This window comes from Anopheles cruzii, chromosome 3, assembly GCF_943734635.1.
Source record: "Anopheles cruzii chromosome 3, idAnoCruzAS_RS32_06, whole genome shotgun sequence".
Taxonomy (NCBI): Eukaryota; Metazoa; Arthropoda; class Insecta; order Diptera; family Culicidae; genus Anopheles; species Anopheles cruzii.
The window spans coordinates 13,952,564-13,972,743 of NC_069145.1; the positions used below are offsets into that span (position 1 = coordinate 13,952,564).

General features: G+C 51.7%; 3 protein-coding genes across 3 annotated transcripts; 1 reads left to right on the forward strand and 2 right to left on the reverse strand.

Annotated features, from left to right (window-relative positions):
* Positions 1 to 43: 43 nt before the first annotated feature.
* On the reverse strand, positions 44 to 11,358 carry LOC128269890 (jmjC domain-containing histone demethylation protein 1). The gene is made up of 4 exons (XM_053007294.1): positions 11,305 to 11,358; positions 5,420 to 5,580; positions 1,873 to 4,228; positions 44 to 1,762 (listed from the first exon to the last, which is right to left on the reverse strand). The coding sequence occupies exons 1-4, from the start codon at positions 11,356 to 11,358 to the stop codon at positions 44 to 46; spliced, it is 4,290 nt and encodes a 1,429-aa protein (XP_052863254.1).
* A 3,536-nt stretch (positions 11,359 to 14,894) lies between these two features.
* Positions 14,895 to 16,291, reverse strand: LOC128273344 (uncharacterized). The gene is made up of 3 exons (XM_053011287.1): positions 16,089 to 16,291; positions 15,722 to 16,015; positions 14,895 to 15,650 (listed from the first exon to the last, which is right to left on the reverse strand). Exons 1-3 carry the CDS (start codon positions 16,145 to 16,147, stop codon positions 15,029 to 15,031), a joined length of 975 nt encoding a protein of 324 aa, XP_052867247.1. The 5' UTR covers positions 16,148 to 16,291; the 3' UTR covers positions 14,895 to 15,028.
* Positions 16,292 to 16,930: 639 nt separating this feature from the next.
* On the forward strand, positions 16,931 to 20,179 carry LOC128269891 (uncharacterized). The gene is made up of 2 exons (XM_053007295.1): positions 16,931 to 19,764; positions 19,831 to 20,179. The coding sequence occupies exons 1-2, from the start codon at positions 16,931 to 16,933 to the stop codon at positions 20,177 to 20,179; spliced, it is 3,183 nt and encodes a 1,060-aa protein (XP_052863255.1).
* Position 20,180: the final 1 nt, after the last annotated feature.

Genomic DNA, 20,180 nt, shown 5'->3' on the forward strand with positions numbered 1-20,180 from the left:
TACTGGTGCGAGCGAATTGCTGATGGTCCTCTCCTGCGGGTTCTTACTGTGGCGGTAGCTGTGTCGTAGATGACGTTGATGGTATCGGCTGGGGCTGCGAGGGCGCTTTCCGTTTGTCCACCAGCTTGATGTCGTGCAGTTGCAGGTCGTTCTTGGAGGTCGAGGCAAACTTAATGACGGCCTGCGTCGATACTTGCGGCACGTGGCTGAGATCAAGCCGGGTGAGTGCATCACACTTTGCGAGATGATCGAGCGATAGCTCGGTGATCAGCTTGCAGCAGCTCAGATCGAGCTCCACCAGCGTTTTGATGGCGGCCGACGAAGTGCCGATCTGGGCGATGGCCGCATCCGTGATGCGCTGGCACGAGCTCAGATCTAGGTGGGTCAGATTGGGGAGTCCCTGCGTGATGTAGCGCAGGGCGACGTCCGAAATGTCGGCACCAGCCACCTTCAGCATCTTGAGATTGCGCAGCCGGGACTTGGAGTCGGCCAGCCCGGGCCGCGAATCTTTCGGTGGGGACAGAATCTCACGGATAGCGAAATCGTTTAACCCAGCGATGAAGCTTAGATCGAGCACCTGCAGCGGTGGACACATGCAGCTGTGTAAACCGAGCACCGCCTGAATGTGCGTGCCCTGCAGCGAGAGATTCTTGAGGCCGGGAATGCGCGAAATAAGCCACGTAACCTGCCGCTTGCCCAGCCCGATCCAGTCCATGATCAGGTGTTCCGGCTGCCGGCGCACGATGGCCGAGAGGAGGTTCGGGGTCAGTTTGTACTCGGCGCAGCTCATGCGCTTCCAGAGCGCCGGGTCGACGGCAATGTTGGACCAAGTTTTGCACACACTGGCGCACGTGACGAGCGTTTCCGGTGGTAGGAAACGGAACACAGCCAACATACAGGTCGCGTCCAGTGCGTAGTTTCCCTGCTGGGACGCAGAGGATGCGTGCGTGACCGCTGCCGGTCGAATCGGGTACAACGGTTTCTTCATCGGTTTCGTCGACGTGCTGTGGATCTGATGGGCCAGTTGCATTCGCTGCGAAGACTTCTTCCGCGGAAGCGAATAGCTGTTCTTCGCATCGTGTCCATCCGCGCCAAGCGGGCCCCCAGAACCGGCGGCACCCGTCGCACTGTGGTTATTGTGATTCCCATGTAGTCCACCATTTTCTTCACTCTTCCGCCGTTTGACAGGAGGCCCACCACCGGTGGTGTTCGGCGTACCATGGAACTGATTCTGAAGCTCGCGTCCGTCTTTGATAACGCTCGTGGCGTGATGGTTGCCGTACGCCAGATGCTGCTGCTGCTGTCCCTGATGATCCATCGGTTCATCTTTTATTTCGAGCTTTATCGCCGACGCGCTGGTGGCCGACGAGTTCATGGCATGAAGATGTGCCTTTTTTCCACCCGCTCCACCATCGTTCTCGGAGCCACTCGACACGTCTTCGTCCTTAATCTTTGGCTTGCGTTCGAACAAAATGTTACCACCGTTTCCTCCGACGATCACCGCACTTCCGGAGACGGCAAAATCGTACAACATATCGTTCTGGAAGCGCGGACCCCTCGGAGCGGGAACGTTACCCATGCCACTGCCCGCGGTTCCCGCCGGATCGCCTTCTCCGCCACTGCCATGGGTGTTGCTGTGGTTACCGACAACGCCAGCACCACCTATCCGGCCCATTTCCACGTTGTGCACCGACGACGCGTCGCTGCTCACGGATATTCGACGAATTTCGGAAGATTTTTGCCGCGCTCGGAAGTGACGTGGCTAAAACAAGGAAAAGAACACATTTTTAAGTAAGTGAGTACGATAAATAAGCTATTACGAGTTATTTTAAATGATGAAAAAAATCCCGGCGACTGATGCCGGCCACTTACTCGGTAGTCGGTATTTTTGCCCGATTTGCAGCACGTCGGGCACTCCCAACTGTTGGGGAGATCGTCGTTCACGATACCGTGCACCTCGGGCGCAACCCGTTGCGCACAGTCCGGGTGTGAAATTTCGTAGCACACCGAACACTCCATCAGCGCCGACGGTCCCTCCTGCAGTTGGGCGTGCTGCTTTGCCTGGGCCGGAGCGGTAATCGGTGCCTGACGCCACCCGTCCAGCTGGCAGTGGATACACTGGGCCGTCACTGGCAGCATCGGCTGCAGACACTGGCGCATCATGCACGTCTGCTTCGCCCGACCCGGTCCACCAAACTTGACCATATCGAGACAGAAGCTGCACTCACCACAGTCGGACCGCTGACAAGCTTCACAGTTCTTACATCGTGTCCGTCGCCGTCGCGGTCCATTATTGCCTCCACCACCGCCACCAGATTCACGCTTTTCACCACTACCACCTATCGCGCCCGTACCACCGTTATGTCCGCCACCGGTGTGACCGTGCTTCTTGTACGGGCCGCGACCACCGCTTCCCATCACACCGCCACTACCGGACGTTAGGCGGTGGTTACCGCTACCCACCGCCGGTTGGGGCGAGACAAAGTTCCGATCGTCATCATTGTTGTAATGCGGCCCCTGATGCTGCTGCTGATGGTGGTGATGATGATGATGGTTTTGTCTGGATGGTGGCCCCATCGTCGTACCACCGTTAGAGCTTCCGATCGGTGGCGATCGGTGGGTAGATTCGGGCTCTCTGCCGGCCCCGGTACCGTCGCCGAAGTCCTTCCGCTGCAGCACGTGGTTATGGCGATTTTGGGAATGGTTTGGAGTGTGCTGTTGCTGAGGAGCAGTGTTGTGGTCCTGTGTTGCGTGCTGAGCGTCGGTGGTCAGTCGACTTGCTGCTCCTGCGGATGCGGGTTCTAGAGAACCCCCACCGGAGGCGCCACTGTTGATGATAATTTGACGAGGTTGGTGTTGCTCCTGCGGATTCCCTCCAAACGGTAGCGAACGCGGCCCATCGGCAGAAGCACCGGCCACGATTCCATTTCTGCCGTTCTCCGGCACTCTACTCTCTTCGCGATTTCGTACCATGTCCTCGCGCCGGCTATCTCCCTCGGTATCCCCATCCGCGACGGCGCCCCGTTCCTGCTCCTCATTGTCGGTGGTTCGATTTCCACCTTCACCACCGGCCCCATCGCCGGAGTAGTATTCGTAGTGCTCCCGAATGTACGCATTATTGCTCACGTTCAAATCCGGGTGCAGTACCGGCACCCCGGTAACCGCCATCTCCGGCAAATCCCGACAGTGCCGCTCGACGAGCGTTCGAACGTCCTTGATCACCGCCACCGGATCGCGTATCAGCTCCGGCACATTCTTGCGCTGGGCCGGTAGATCGTACAAGTACATCACGATGTCCTTCAACCCGAACAGTTCGTAGTGCGTCAGGTGGACGTGCGGTTTGCCGACGAGCTCGTGCTCGCGGCCAGGTTCGCCCACCAAGTGCGAGTGGCCGAGCAGCGTGTAAACGTACTTGGCCAGCACGTACCACAGCATCTCGGTGAAGAACGGATAGCGGAACTTTTGCGGCACCCGCGTATTGTCCTCGACCTGCGCGATCTTCAGCTGCTTGACAATGCCGAACGAATGCAGAAAGTTGCCACCGAACACGAGCGAATCGGTCGGCGTGTAGACGGCGTGAATCCAGCCGGTCGGTATGAAGAACGTGTTGCCGGCCGTCAGATAGACGCGGGCACACTTTTCCACCGTATCGCCAAAGAACACATCCGACTGTTTGCCCGACAGGACCCACTTCTCGTACAGCTGCAGGTTCTTTTCGGTCGGCGGAATCAACCAGAACACCTTGCTGCCGCGCAGTATGTGGTACCAGACCGAGGTGCCCCCGAAGTCGACGTGAAAGTCTGTGTAGCAGTTTTTCACCGACATCAGGCAATACTTTTGCACCTTCGGGTACATCATGTCGTTGAGCAGGTTGGTCGACTCGACCTGGGACTCCTTAAGCTGCTTCGGCCACACCACGTCCACCCAGTCGATCTGGCGCACGATCGCCGGACTCTGGACGTAGTTCTCCAGGCGGGTGTGCGAAAACTCGAGCGAAATTACGTTCAGCAGCTTCTTCTTGACCGGATCCTCGTAGTACTTTTCCCAGTCCTTCATCGTCATCTCGACGTTCTTCTGCGTGTTGACATCCATCACGTCCAGCATGCGGCGCGAACCGACGCAAGTGCGCACGTCGGCGATCGAGAAGTTCGCCGACGGTACCTGCAGCCCCAGACCGGTTTTCTCCTTAAACAGCAGCGGTATGTTGAAGCCATTCTGTTGCAGAAACCTGCGGGCGCCCCGTTGGGCAGCGTTGGAGAAGAGAAGAAAGTTAGTTAGGCGTTGGCTTGAGGGAACATTTACGTGTGAAAAAAATGATGCCATATTATCGTTCGAACGGATATATGATTCGAAACTAGCCAACGGTTACGGTGCATTCCCTCAGAATGCCTTCCATCGTGGGTCCTTCTCCTCAGCATTCGCTCCCGAAGACTAATTAGCCTAAACGAGTGTTGCTCTAGTTTGAAAGCAGGTCAAAGGATAAAATATGCACCACCACCAGCACCACCATCCTCGGCGCTGTGTGTCATGTACGTTCACAATAACCGGAACACCACCGGAAGTGACCACCCCACCAGCCAGGGGTGATTGTGCTAAAACAAGAAATTCATGTACATTTTCAAACGACATTCGAGTTATTCTGCAAAACGTAGAAAAAGGACCGCCCCATTTCAGTTTTCCTTCACATAAAATTGCCATTAGATGGAAGCGCATGCCGTCCACACAATGCTTGTACGGAATTCGGAATTGAACCCCGCTGCTAGCCAGCCAAATCGCTTTCGTGGCTCCGACGATTCCGCACGAACGAACGGCCGCGGTGAGGTATCGAATAAAATTGATATCATTTCGCGGAACTTCAATCGATGATAATTACATTTTCTCGCTCGGTGCGTATGTCATCACCGGGGCTGTGAGTGCTTTAGGTGCCCGGGTGGAAGATTGCTATCCGAAAAGGGTCACACGATTAGCTTCAATTGTCGGCTTTTTTAAACCCTGAATTCTCAAATCATAGGACGCGTTACGTTGGTCGGCCAAATCAAATGTCTTTTGGTTTGATCTGTCGTCTGCCGATTCGATTGCCTTATGCAAACTATCAAACGTTGCGAAAAGGACCTCAGAAAAAAGCTTCGGGCCAACAAAAGGCCGCCATTCAATCGTCGCTGGTCTTTGTAACTTCTTCCATGCGCTTCCTCGTCCCAAAGAAACCGGTTCCACAGCCACATGCCACACACACACGGCCGGCACGTTGTAGAGGATTAGTTTTCCCGAGCAGTGCTTAAAAATGGGCTCTTCTGAACGCTAAGTGACTCACATGTGGGCCACAAGAGCTGTGTGAGACAAAACAGTTACAAGGTGATGGTTTCGGCGTTAATATGAACTCGCGTCCACTTTTACTGTTAATGTTACTGTACCAACTTACCCAACGGTCAAATTTTCGCCCTTCATCTCACGCACCATCCCGGACTGGGCGAAGCGGGGCGACTCCAGCTTCTCGGCCACGCTGAACCCTCGAGCTCCCTCGTAGTCATCGTCGCCGAGCGTCCACTCCTCCGAATAGAGCTTCCGTTGTTTACGTTCGCGCTGCAAAAGGAGAGTAAAAGAAGCGCCAGAGAATTAAATGGGTGTAAAGCGGAGAAAGTACAGCAAGTGTTTGGATTCGGCAAGCAAATATGGTCAAACACAACGCCCCTGGCGACCAAACAAAGCTAAAAGTACCAGATATTTCCACCGCGTATTTGCTCCGATTTGTCACCTACGACGACGACGACGGAGCGGGTGGAACCGACAGAGACACGGTACGCGCGATGCCGAGAAACATGATTACGCGGCGTAGTTATTTATTTTGCATTCTTGTACTGGCACACCCACCACCGCAAGTCGACGGTGGCACACCGCCCAACGGGCAACGTAATCATGATGTTGCAGAGAACCAACTCCCAGAGCCGCACGCGCGAGCGCGGGGCCCGTGTGTCGGTGTTGTGACCGTGAAAAGCGAAAGTCATTCCTCAGCTGTTTCGAAGACGATCGAGGGTTCAACTTTACCAACCCGATGGTGGTCAACGAAGAAAGGTGTGCAGCAAAAAGCTTGAAAAAGAGCCTCGTCTCAGTACTTTGACCAAATAACAAGTGATTAGATTTAAGCGGAACAGTATAACCCTTTTTCCGGTACAAATCCGCATGCATTTTTCAAAGTGTGGATTATCACACCGGCTTCTACTAAGGTTACACCAATATTAGCGGCGTCGCCCTTGACTTGAGAGAGGCCATTCAATATTTGAATGTGATATTCAGTTGCGAGCGGAGATAGAATGGAAAATGTGAAAAATCCGTTTGACGGAGTCATGAGTACCGACAGGCACGATGGTAAAGCCGGCGCCTTATTGCTATCGCATTACAAATCCGCATCCCAATACAGCAGGAGGATAGGTTCTTCTTAATGGCATTTGCGTTCATTAAAAAGAATACTTTGCGTATCATGCGCGTTGTGGAAGAAAGGAAATTAAACTGCGGGAAAAACTTTTGTAATATCTGCGCCGAAACCGATTAGGACTTCCATCATGCAATCTAAAAATCAACTCCACAATTTCTTCCTTGCGAGCCCCAGAGGCTTTTGCTTCTGAGAAGCGCACGGCCAGTCATGTATAATACACCCACGAAACGACGCTGCCCTGACCCTTTTATGTAGCCCCGCCGGCGGGAGGCGAACGAAACCGGGATATTCGTTGCGAAATGGTGTGCAAACAAACCGGTTTTTTGGGGTTTCGCAAAAATAGGAAGAAATTTTCGGAGAGCAATGGACAGCGTGGACCAGAGAAGAAGCGCACTCTTCGGGTCCAGCCAAAACGCAAAACTTTGGCAGATTCTGCTTTATCCGAATGCACCAGATTTTCGATACCCCTCGGGCGGAGCCGATGATGATCGTCGTGATGCTTTCGAAGCTCTTCAACTGTTGCTTCAGCCAACGAAATCTGTCGATTCTATTTTTTTGGTGAACTATACTTCTAACGAGTTTGATCGAAAACTCCAATGAGACCGAGATTTAAGATGAAGTTATTAAATTTATGTGCGGAGTAGGGCAATGATTTGGTCATTGCTCCGATGGTACTCTGTTATGTCACACCATCACACACGCCCTTCGAACCGCAGGAACCGCTCTAGGTAGCGGATGTTCGACCCGCAGACCGGCTCAAAGGAAAGTTTCGGCTTCCGAATGAACCCAATCAAGCGTTTAACACAACAATTATTCTCTCCTGCTCTTCGGAGTAGCGTGTTCGTGATGCGCCACTTATCGGCCGGTCGCGAGATCGCCTGTTTCCAATTTACTCCAGTCCGTCCAGCTTGTCTATGGAAAGAAACGAAGGATCGATGTATATCTATCGGCAAAGGTATTTCTAGAGGACAGATTCCGCATATCATCGTCCGTTTAACTTCCTAAGTCAATGCCCTAATGCCTTAGTAAACATTGACCAAATGTTGGAAACCAATATTTTATAGGATTTATAAAATATCCACCGATGCACGTACTTAACACTAGATATACCACCGTTTTCAATATACCTATTTATACCAGACCAGTCAAAATGACTGGTCATGTGAAAAATTGCTTTTTATGACTTCAAGTGTTAAAAGAAAGTCTATAAAAAAATTAAAACAAGTTTAGTAATGTTAACTGTAAACGATAAATGGATTTGTATACATTTTTATATAACAGAAAACATTTAATTTTTATCACTTTGTTGGACACAATTTCTACATAAGAACGTTATCTACTACGTTGCCGAACTACATAAGAATGCCTTCAATTTTGCTTGCGTAATTTTCCACTTTTTCCCCAAAACTCTAGAGGCTTCTAACTCTGTACAAATTCGTATATATTCCAAAATAATTGCACACATCAATGGTCTGGAGTGCCCAATCTACTGCCCAATCATATTCTGAGCAACAATTGCCCTTTTTGGCCTAAATTTGTTCATGGAATAAGGGACCAGTCATTTTGACTGGTCATGGTATAAATCTCCAAAAAAAAAAAAATTTTTTTTTCCAACATATATAAAAAAAAGTTTATTTGTGAAATGTATTCTATGCTTAGAGCTATTAAAAGTCATAACATCATTTGGGGAAAAAAAAATTACATGTAGTGGAAATTTGCCATTCAAACTGCCCGACCAGTCAAAATGACTGGTGTGGTATATCTAGTGTTAAAGCGTATCGTCCATTTTTGTCCTCACTATCGGCGTAAATGTGTGTCGCAAGACGAGCAAGGAAAACCGGAAGAAAAATTCCAATCGAGGGCTGAGTCAGCCGATTGCTTTTGCCAACCGTGACGCGTTTCCCACTACATTACATGTCGTAATAAAGCACCGTCGGAGAGATTAGAGCGTCCGCAAAGATAAGACGCGCAATCTGCCAACCGTTGGCCAATTTTTCACCTACTCCGCCCCGCCCGCACATGTAGGTCAAATAATGCACGTTACACTTTAGGGTGTGTGTGTGTTAAGGAAACTGTGACATAGGAAGAGGGCCAGAAATGTAAAAAGGACACTGTTTCCCCAAATACTTCTACGGCATTCCCGGATAGTCAAAGCGAGGTGCCATCGTAGAAGAGCCGAATACCCGAGACATACGAGCACTGGCGGTTCCCTACCATTTCGCGCTCGTTATCGGAGCACCGAGCACATTGTTGAGCAAACCTCTTTCAAACACAATCAATAAACAACAGCCAGGCGGCAATTGGAAACTAAACATTGAGCACGATGTCCACCAGGCCGCTCATTAGAAAATGTGTGGTATCAACACTGTCCGTCCCCGGCGTCGTGGCCGCGCTAAATGCACGTTGGCGCCCCATACATCCATCCATCACCGCACTCGCCGCAGAGCCCCCGCGACGCCACAGAGCGGGTTTCTATTCCCAGCCTCTAATCGATGAATATTGGGCTAACAATAACAACAACGAAAAGCTGAAAAAACTTCGTAGCGCTCTCGCTTCGGGCGAAGAAAATCACGTATGAAATATTCATTTACACGTCCTCTCAGCGTCCGCGCGCCAGGTGGATTTGGAGCGGCGAAACTCTTTTTCGACCATTTCACTGGACCACCTCGAATGGCGATGGAAGTGTGTACCAGTTTCTCCGCTTCCTAAACCCCTTTAGTATAGACTCGCCCCCCGCCGGGCGGTAACTCTGCATTGGTCAGCAAAGCCGGAGTGCGTCGTTCACGCTCACAGCATAGCGAACGGCGAAATGAACCCGGCGGCCGGCCCGTGGACCGCAGCACTCAGCATCGTGACCGGTAAAAAGACCGAGCGCGGTAGCCGGCCGGCAGGTGTGCGTGCGTGTTGCCAACACGGCCCCACGAAGTGGCAACCTCGGAGCTTCGGGCGGCTCCGTGCCCACGAACCGTGCAAATTTCGCACAGCCCTGCGCTCCGGGCGACTGGCCCCCTTGCGGATTGAGAGGCTTTCCGGCAGAAGGAAACACTACTCCGCGAACGGTTATGATGTTGCAGGAAGTGGTCGCCACGCCGCCATCGTTGCCGCTTATGCGCGCGCACACCAATTTCGCTCTCGCGATTTTGGACTTCGCGCGCCACCCGTCGTTGTCCCCACACTAATCTCGATGGGCGATGCAAAAAGCGCAAAGCAATCCCACCGCGGTGGCTGGTGAAACATTCCGTTCCTTCGGTCGGTCGCTCGCTCTCTCGATTCCGAACATTTCACCACTCTCGGGCGCGCTCTCGAGAAATACGCATGCCGTTTTCGTGCGTCTCCCACGGAAATGACCACCGACCGACCCAGGCCAGCGGTGGAGATTCGTACCCCCGGCGGGGGGGTTTGACGATAATTCTAAATGTCCTATTCGCCCCGGCGCGAGACCTTCTCGTTGCCTTCCACCATACCAGTAGTGGAGTGTTGGGAAAGGTGCCGGCGGCGGCCTCCAAAAGCACAGCAGCTCTTCGAGTTTTGGCCAACACGGGGGGGGGATGAACTCATCGCCGCTGGTCGCGTCATCGGGCGCGAATGTTTCTTTGTTTGTTAGCGAACTCGGGCTTCTCGGGCGGTCGGCGGGAGCCGTCGTGCAGTAGCGCCATCGTTCCGCCGATGAAGTGAACACGGTCAGCCAGCCAGCTAGCCGGTACAGTCTTCTTCGTGTGACGAGCCAATGTGTTTATGCGAATGGTGCGTACATTAGTTGACCATCGGGGGCAGGGCAAGCGAGTTATTGTATCGATCTGAATTCGGGAACTGCAGCAGCGATTCCCTGATGGCTGCCACTTATTCTCACTCTCGATGTGCCTTAAGCAGAACCTTTCTAAGCAGGGCCATCGAAACACATTGGACACATTAGAAGCTCGGCGACTGGAACACGTTTGTTGCGGCGTCGCCGGACCGTCTTCGCGAGAAATGTTGAAAAACTGCTTCAGAAACAAGCCATCTGATGGCATAAATAAAAATGCGCTACCAAACGACGCGCCGCGGCCGGGTAGGGGGTTTGCATCTGGCCTTCGCATTCAACTATTTCTGGATCCGGACCAGTTCGTGCACCCCACCTGCCCTGTGGCAGTATAATTAGACCACCTATCCATCGGTTCCCGTGACCGCAAGTGGTCAACTTTTGGGGGCGAACGTCAGAATCGAACCGCACGTTCAACCTGAAACAGAACAGCAACAAAGAGCGGTGATTCTCTTCCGCTGATGATTGAATCGTTAATCCGAGGAGACCGCCACTGACGCTGACGCTGACGAAAGCAAATCTCGCCGTGCGAAGTGCGAATCCGGCAAAACAACATCTCGCGCCGCGCGTTTAGAGCACTGGTCCGGTCTCTCGGCCAACGGTCTCTTCGAGAATCGTTCCTTATTACTCAATGCGTGTACGACTCTTTCTCTCGGAACAAGGTTTCTGCTTCTCCATCAAATTTTGCCTCATCTTCGTGCCAAAACGGTGGGTACCGACAAGCATCCTTTCCCTTTCACTGCTAAATCGTCTTAGTAGAGTGCCAACCGGACGCTCAGTGTGATGCGCGGCCACCACCATCCGTTTGTCGTCGTCATCATCAGCAGCAGCCAACATTATACATGGGGAAAGACTTCGCGCGGTATGGGGCCGCCGCGTTCTTAAAATCTGATCCAAAAAAAGCACAACCATCAACATGGGAATGGGAACTAGCTCTGCCGGTCACGTACACAAGCACGCGGCGAACTATACAAACCCACGCAGCAGGCCTTGCATGCCCGCCGTATCATCGCATTCACGCGCCACATGCACACATACACACACACGGGGACACGGACACGCGGAGTACACTTACCAATTGCCTGCGACTTTTCGAGGGCGATATGGGCGACACCTTATCGGACGACATCGTGCGGCCGCACGTTTTTTCAGCCAAAGGAAGCCAATATGTTGATGTGGTTGGTATCGTTTTACTTTTCCGCTTGCCCACGGCCTCCTCTACCTCCTCCTTGTCCTCCTTCGGATGATTCTTTTCTCCGTTCGCGGCGGGCACGCGGGTGATTATGCTGCGATCTCTCTCACTTTGCCGACGTCACAGCACACTTTGCACAACAAACACCCGTGGGCCACCACCAATTGGCATTAATTATGTTTTCGACAAGTCTCCGGGTACATAAGTATATTTTCACAGCTGTTGCGATGCTTTTATTAACGTGCAGTCATTAATCCGTCTCCGCACCACTCTCTATATACAATAATGCTGCGGGGAAGAAAAAGAAGTCGAAGGAAAGAAAAAAGGGTGAAGATGGTTTACATGAAAACGTACAACAATAATAAACATATATCCAAGCCACCGTTGGCGGTTTTGCGGAGAGATTATTTTTGGGGCCACAATTTGCTATCAATTTCGCGAACGCACGGGATGCACCAACAACAACCCGCCACAGGGTGGTACACGCACGCATGTATAGTAGGCCGCCCGCGATAGGGAGCGGAAACGCTTACGCCATTCGCTTTGCCGTGAACTACAAACGCGAGCCACGGGGCTCTCTGATGGTTGCAGCAGTAGCATCGAGCGAACGGGTAAAGGTGCAGTGTGACAAAACACACAAAACATCGCACATTCAAATAGATATATCACCTTCAGTGGTTTTACACCCAGGACGGTTCACTCCAATAAGATGCACACACTTGCCTCTCCATATGGGGTTTCCTTTTCGCTTCACACCACGATATCGGGTAGCTTTTCATTGCAGCGGAGCGATAGCAAAGCGAAGCAGGGAAAAAAAACCTGCGGTGCCGCCTTTATTGTTCTCGAGGGGACGACACAAACTTTATCACACGAACTATACACGGCGCGGCGTGCATTACAAGCGTTGCACTAAACGTCGGGAGACTTTCCGACCAAATGCTCGGGCCGCCGCCTCTCTGGGCAATACGGGTTTGCAGCGAAAAATTACGGGCCGACCAAGTTACGGAACACCGAGGAACCACATCCACGCACACGCCCGAACAACTGAAAAAGTTCCAATCGACAAACGGCGACAACTCACCGCCGCCGCCTGCTGAGCTGCAGAGAGCGGCTAGCCCGGACACCCCGAGAGAAACAGGCGCGAGAGCGAGAGCAAAGGAGACACACGGAAAAAGAGAGCGAGAGCGCTAGCTGACTACGCGAGATCCGATGACGACACACAGAGCCAAGGAGTTCGACGAAACAGACGATTTTATAAACACCGTGGATTTCGCCGCCACCGCACTGAAAACACACACACACACGTACACACGGCTCGCGCTTTCGGGGTGGCCGCTTTGCTGGCGCGAGCGGCGAGCGCGGAGCGCGCTACCGACAACCACACACGAGCGGACTCCACCGGACCGCGAACGGAACACACACTTTTTTCAGCCTTCCCACCGCGCGCGGCGATAGAGCGGCCACCAACAACCACCACCACTACCAGCGCACACCGAGCTCTGTGCTCTGTTGCGCTGCTGCTGCGCCTACCGTTTGGGGAACACGCGCGCTGCCCGGACGGACTCGTTGCCCGAAGAACCGAAATAACGCCTGCCTCTGGCTGCCTGCTGCCTTACGCAGTTTTCGTCGAAACAATCACATCAGCTAAGAGGAGGACAAACCATGTAACCCCATGAAGGGCGGGCGGGTGGATCTGCTGCTGCTAAAGACTGCACTTGGCGGTCGAAACCGGATGTAGGCGATTTAGCGAAGCTCGAGACAAATTTTGCAAAAATTATCGCCGCGCTGCACGGAACGACACGACAACGCACTCACACGCGCACCCGCAACCGCGCGAGTCAACATGAACAACCAAACTACGCTGATGAACGGAAAATGTCCCAGTCTGATCCGCTCAATGGCGCGCCTTCTAAAAGCGGCAGCAATCTCTCCGACCCGCGTCGCGTTTCACTCTCACGTCCCCATCAGACATCTCTTTTACGCACGGGCCAACCCCATCTAATTCTCTCGCTGATGAGCTCTCGCGGTTACTCTCTCTCGCGGCACGTAAAACACTTGTAAAATGAACCGTAGTCCGCCGGCGGATGATGATTCTGCTCGCTCTACACCCCGCGCTTCCTCCCAGCCGGGCTCAACGTCTCGTGTCTTCACGTGCCCAACGATGAAGAAGCGAAGGTGGGAACACCAAGGGAATGAGTTCGATTTTTTCCCGGCGACGCACTCAAGAATAAAAATGCCGTGTCCTGGTGATGGCTACCAAAAAAAGGAAGGCTATTCGGTTCGCTCGGCGATGCGGAGTATCCAAAATTCCGCGAGCTTCTTTAGCGATAGTGGTCATTTCAGGTCTCTGTCCACGCGTCCTTCAAAACACGACGAACGAGCGAACGGACGCACGCACACAACCGAGGGCCAGGTTTCAACACATCAAGGCACTGGACGGGCAGGAAAATTTGACCGGAGCTCTGGATGGAAAATCCAGGGAGGCCATGAATTGAAGCCGATACGATGCCAGAAAGACATGCCATGCACCGCACGGCGTTGGCAATGAAACCAGACCACCGCACCGCGACCACACTCTCTACCTATTCCGCGATGAGATGGCTCTCGTGATTCTGGTGATTTCACAACGCGATACAAAACAAAAAAAAAGTGCGGTATTGCGTGATAAAGGATGTACCGTAGTTTGCTGAAAAGACATCACTAAACCGCCCAACACACCACGTGCACGCAGTATGGGGAGCCCCTCGCACAGAAAACACACGCCAAGCGCACGCAAGCACGTACGCACCGACCGAGCCGAACAAGCCGAATGAATTTACCAGCTACCCAAGAATCAGCCGATGGGATCGGCCAAACGGAAAAAGCACTCAGTTTTTTAGTTTTTTTTAAGCCGCAGATCTCAACCGTGAGACGCCCGATCTCACTATGGACGGTTTGCGTTATAAGTATTTTTTTCGTACTATTATACTGCAAAATATTGCACTAAAACTGCGATACATCACAATCCGTTATCACAATAATTCTGGTGAGCTGTGCGTAAGGTCCTACGTGAGATTTTCTTTAACTCGTATTCGTATTCGTATTCTGTTGAAAAATAGTTTGTAACCGAAATAAGCAAGTGCTTAACATTACCTATTCAATATTATTTTCGCGCACGGTAATTTGTTTACGACTCGAACTGTCGAAACTCTCCCACGTTTGAACGTATTCATTCTTATAGCAGAAAAGTTCAACTCCTCATTTAAAATCGTTTAATCATACCAAACATTCAGCGAAAATTACTGCGAAACGGGTTGAATTCATGCGTTTTGTTCACTCAACTTTCATTCGCCATTCTTTGAATGAATCTTTGTTCTGTGATGCACTTTCGGCAAGAATGCGATGAAAAGTATGTAAATGAAAAAGACGAGCCTGCCAAACGCGTATTATATTAATTTTATTTTAAGCCGCCCCCTAAAGTGCGATCTATCTTGAGGCAGGACACTATACAGTAGTAGCAGTGAAATTGAGACAACATTAAAGACATTCGCATTCTCCAGTCATTCACACTTGGTGGAACACACGCATTTGCACCGGCTCGAGTTCGGTGTCTAAAACTAACCTAAAACTACATTTCCACGTCCATGGTCGCTAGGTCGGGCACGAAAACTGCATTGCTGCTGCTGGGAGTTGCCGACGACGACGGAACGTTCGGTTCGAAATCCAAATCTTCATCATAATCGGGAAGATCGGGTAGCGGTTCGTCGTCCATTGACATCATTGCGGCGGCACCATCAACGTTCTTTTTCTCCGCCGATCGTTCAGTTTTTTCCCTCTTTTCCATCTGTTCCGTTACGGACGTAAGCAGTTTGTCCAGGCGGTCCTGGGGTGGCTGCCAGATCATCAACGCAGTGCATGGCTTTTCGAGGCGCTGGAGCAGCACCTGCGGAAGTATTTCTGCGCGGTTCTCGAGCTTTCGCACCTCCTCGCAGATGGCAATGCGTTGTGCTTTCTTTAACCGTTCCTCCAGTTCCTGTGGCGACATGCACACGTGATACGGTTGTAATTTGTCCAGGTCTTCGCCGGTTGTGTCGCCGAGCATCATGTTTCCGCCCTGTCCAAATGTGGCAGAAGTTGATACGTGACTTTGAACTCTATTGATGTCATGTGCTGTGTATTCAGTGGACAAATGCAGATTCTTGAAATGCGACGACATAATTTCCTCGGTGACAAACTGTTTCGATGGTTGTCTGTAAAGCAATGGGCACAAAACATCGTAATGCAATGGAACGAAAGCTACGCCCAACCTATATCTACTTACAGCATATTCGGTTCCATGTGAAGTTCGGTTTTTCTTTTTCGAGCTTCCGGGGTCAGCGGAGGGGGATGCAGCAGGTTTGGGATGTACGGGACCGTCCTGGGACCACTTGGGGGTGGCATCGTATACAAAGGCGAGGATGGCCCTAACGGAACGGTGATCGGACTGGGACGGATTACGGCGTTAAACTCCATCACTTGCCCTGGCTTCACTCCGTACGACCAAGGCATTTCGGCAAAATTGAACGGTGCTCCCGTTGGAGATGGCATGATTTGTGATGGCAGAATGCTGGGGTTTCTGTAGCGATGTGATAGTAAATGGCAACAGATGTACTCCGGGTGTGACCTACGAATCGTCCTCTTGCGCTAACCTTATTTTTAACGGCGATATCCGTTTCGTTCCTTGGTAGAAACTCGAATGAGAAGACATCGTCCGGCGGCAGTCGAGTGAGCCTGCGTGTGTACGTTTATAGGCACCGAAGAGCACACCGAAGCGACCAGAAGTTTCGAGAATATTCTCGATACTGTCGATTTGCTTCGTAACTACACAGTGGCTTCGAAAATAGGTCTCTGTGCTTACAAAACACCAAAGTGCACACAAGTTGGCTAGAAAAAACAATATTTTCTCCTTTGACAACCAAGGAGCGTAAATATTTAGAGGCACAAACTCGTGTGCCTGGGGAAATTTATTAGTCGTATCACGAACGTTCCCTTATCTTTATGGTCAGGATGTCTCGTGTGCGCCTAAATGGAATCAAATATCGTGACGTTACCAATCCAATACAGGTGGCAACAACGTCCTGTCTCAACTTGATAAGAATTAAACTATGCGGTGTATACCCCCTTCGCTTTCGCTAATGTCACATTTGTAAATTTTCGGAAAGAAAGAAAAATACCTATGTGCAGAACGTATTATAATGATGATGCAAATTGTATATTACTCCACTATTACGAAAATATTGGCTTATTTCGACAAACAAGTATTGCTATACAGGAGCCCGTCTGTTCGTGCACTGCGTTCAGCATGTGATTCGTATCGAACTTTCATCGGGCCGTGTTTTCACAGGCTCAAAAAATTTGCGCGTTCCATAGCAACTGACATTTCTCGCGTTGTTAAACGGTCGTTTGTTGATACGCTGAGCGTCGCAATGTGCAATTCCAGAGTTTCGTGATGAATGTGTTTATTATTGTATATATAGTGGGTTAAAAAGTTATGGCGGATTCACCTCGCAGTATTCTGGCCCGGCTGGAGCAGCTTAAGAAGTGGCAGGAAGAACAGCAGCGCGTGTTACTTGAAAAGCACATCGCCCAACAGCAGCTGCTAGAGCAGGAGCAGCATAAAATGTACGAAGTTTTGGGACTTCAGCCGCACACAGTGGACGAAGATGAACAAGAATCTTTCCCAGAGGACAGCGACTCCGAGCCAGAGTATGAGGAAACGAACCTTGAAGCTCAGCTAGCATCCGAGCGCATCAAACCCAACGACGCCGACAACAATGAGAGTACTTTGCGTACTTCGAACGCCAACTTCCCTTCGTTGGAACCGAAAGGAGACGCTCCGCGAAAGAACGTTCCGAAAAAACCGTACTTGAAGCGAGGAGAAGGTCTGCGAACCAGGTTTAGAGTGGATCCGGATAAGTTTAAGTTAGACAATTTGCCAAAATACAAATTTGCGAATCACAATAGGGATCGAAACAATCGCAAACTGGGAGGAAAGCGGGATTCAAGCAATCGTGCAGATGAACTCGGAGGCACCGACCCGACGAAACCATTGCCAGTGGCCAAATCGACACGCGCGGACTCGGCCGGAGTGGATAGAAAAACGAAAACAACCGGCAAGAAGCCGCGAAACAACAGTGACGCAGGAATCGTTCTCGACGTGAATCGAGTGCAGGAGAAGAAACTAAAGCTACCTGCACGGCAGGGTGGCTCGCTTCCCGCGGTGAACGAAGATCCACCGACCGGGGACTGTATGGCGAATTTGGTGGAGCTGGTAAAACAATCTTGCCCCGAACCGGTGAAGGTGCCGCACAAACAAACCGACATCATCCCGAATGCTCCATGGAAAAGCCAACTGGACCCGGCATCGAGCGGCAGTAAAGAGCAGCGTGAATTGAACTTTTTCGAACTCCTCGAACAGAAGGTGGTTGGTAAGAGTTTCAATTCCAATTCCAGCAGTATATTGCGTTTCATTGCTTCAAATGATAGCACGGCGTGCGAGTTGACGACGATGACGCAGGACGACGTAGGATGCGCTCAGTTGGAAATCGTCGGTCCACTGGTGCACCGTGGGGAGATCGCAACGATCGATCGCATCTCTCCAGGTCCCTCCAAGGTGGTCGCTATGATGGCAAATGATTCCGACGGAAGCGACACGGAAACGGATAATGAAGACGATCAGGGACACGTACGCTTCGTTGACGGTGGAACACATCATGATTCCGACACTACCGCCAATGATCACGAGTCGATTCTGGGCATGAAGGCGATGGCACGGAGTAAAATGTCCACACCGAACGATAAATTTGCACAACGTTCTGAATCGTTCGAACAAACAGGGTCATCCAGTGAGAGCGACCAGTCAGATGATTGTTCGGAAAACGATCCGACGGACAACGGACAGAGCGACCGGGAAGAAACGGCCGTGCCGAACACCGACGACGATACGCTTCGCAGTGAGATTCTGGCCAAAAGTGAACTGCTGAAGGAACGACTAGCCGAACTGGAGCGTGAAATCGATAGCTATCGGCGCGAGAACGCAGAGTTGATACGCGCCAAACAAGATCACGAAATGGAACGGCTCAAACTGCAGCAGGACCGCGAGGAGCAGGCGGAACGATTGGCCGACGAGCGCATCAAAATGGAAGTCTACTTTCACGACGAACGGATGAAGATCGAGGCGGAACGGAAGCAAGCACTGCGTGAGGCCCAGAAGCCGAATCGAAAAGATCGCGACGAAATTTTACGGCTCACCGACGAGTTGGGCGAGGCGCGCCAGCACCAGAAAGAGCGCGAAGCGAAGCACAGTGCATCGTTGGCTCGGTTTCGGGCGCAGGCAAAAACGGTGGAAAAAGATCTGCAGGAAGTGCGGCTAGAGTTGGAGGTGCTAAAGAAGGACAACCGGCGATTGGAAACGGAAAATGCGCGCCTTAAGCGACAAAACAATAGCCGGATGCTGGTGGAGATAAATCGAAACATTGCCAAGCTGGCCGAAGGAAGCGGTGAGCCAAGGGAAGGCAAACCCGCCCCTGAAGGCGACCATAAGCCGTCGGCGAGAGGAGATGGCAAGATGGCCCCGGCAAACAATAAATCGATCAGAGCGCGAACGATACAAATCACTGAGCGGAATGTGCGAGTGCCGCAGACGAGAGCGAAGGTGATGAGCCATCTGTCGAGTCACGGTCGTCAGCCAACGGTCGTAGCTCCCCTCAAACGCGGCAGCTCGGTGCCGATGATGCATATTAACGATGCAAGTTCGGAAACGGACGAGAACGAAGAAAATAATCGCTGGCGCCACACAATGCACACAAATCGAGTTTCGTCAGATGACGATGATTTCTCCGACGACGATGACGCAGAAGAGAATGAGATGCAGGGTGAGGACTCCAGCTCCGCGCTGCAGGACGGCGATGGTCACCAGGAAGCGTCACCCTATTTTACGAACCCACCAGCGGTACGCAAAACACTTTTTAACGCTGCGAGGGCTGCAAGTCATCCCGGCAACGGTGGCATAGTGCGAAAAGAGGACAAACCGGGCCAGGAAGAGGCCAAAAGTAAAACGTCCACCAGTCGTACACCCGAAGCGACTGAAGTGATCAACAGTTTAAAGAAAGAGATCGTACACTCGGACGGGAGCAGAGAAATACGTTTCCCGAACGGTAATATAAAGAAAATATCGCCCGACGGACTGACGATTCGGATGCAGTATTTTAACAAGGACATCAAGGAGACGAACGTGTCCGAGGGTACGACCAAATACTACTACTCCGAAACTGGCACCTGGCGCACGACCTATCTCGATGGGCTCGAGATCACGGAGTTTCCTAAGTAAGATTTTTCGACTATTGCTGCTTGCGTTCACCGATCGCTAAAACGGTAATCCTTCCCTTTCAGTGGTCAAAGGGAGCACCTGTTCAAGGATGGATCGACCGAGGTACACTTTCCGAACGGTTCGATACGCACGACAAACCCGAACAGTGTTGATATTGCCGAGGAGTGGAAATACCACGACGGAACCACGATGATCATACGGAAGAACGGTGACAAGGAGATTTCGCTTCCGAACGGTCAGGTTGAAATACAGACAAAGGCCCACAAACGACGTATCTATCCGGATGGCACCGTCAAGTACGTCTACCCGGACGGCAGCCAGGAATCGCGCTATTCGAATGGTCGCGTGCGGTTAAAGGATAAGGACGGGCGATTAGTTTCCGATACGGGAGGCGCTGGTAGCAACTGGTAGA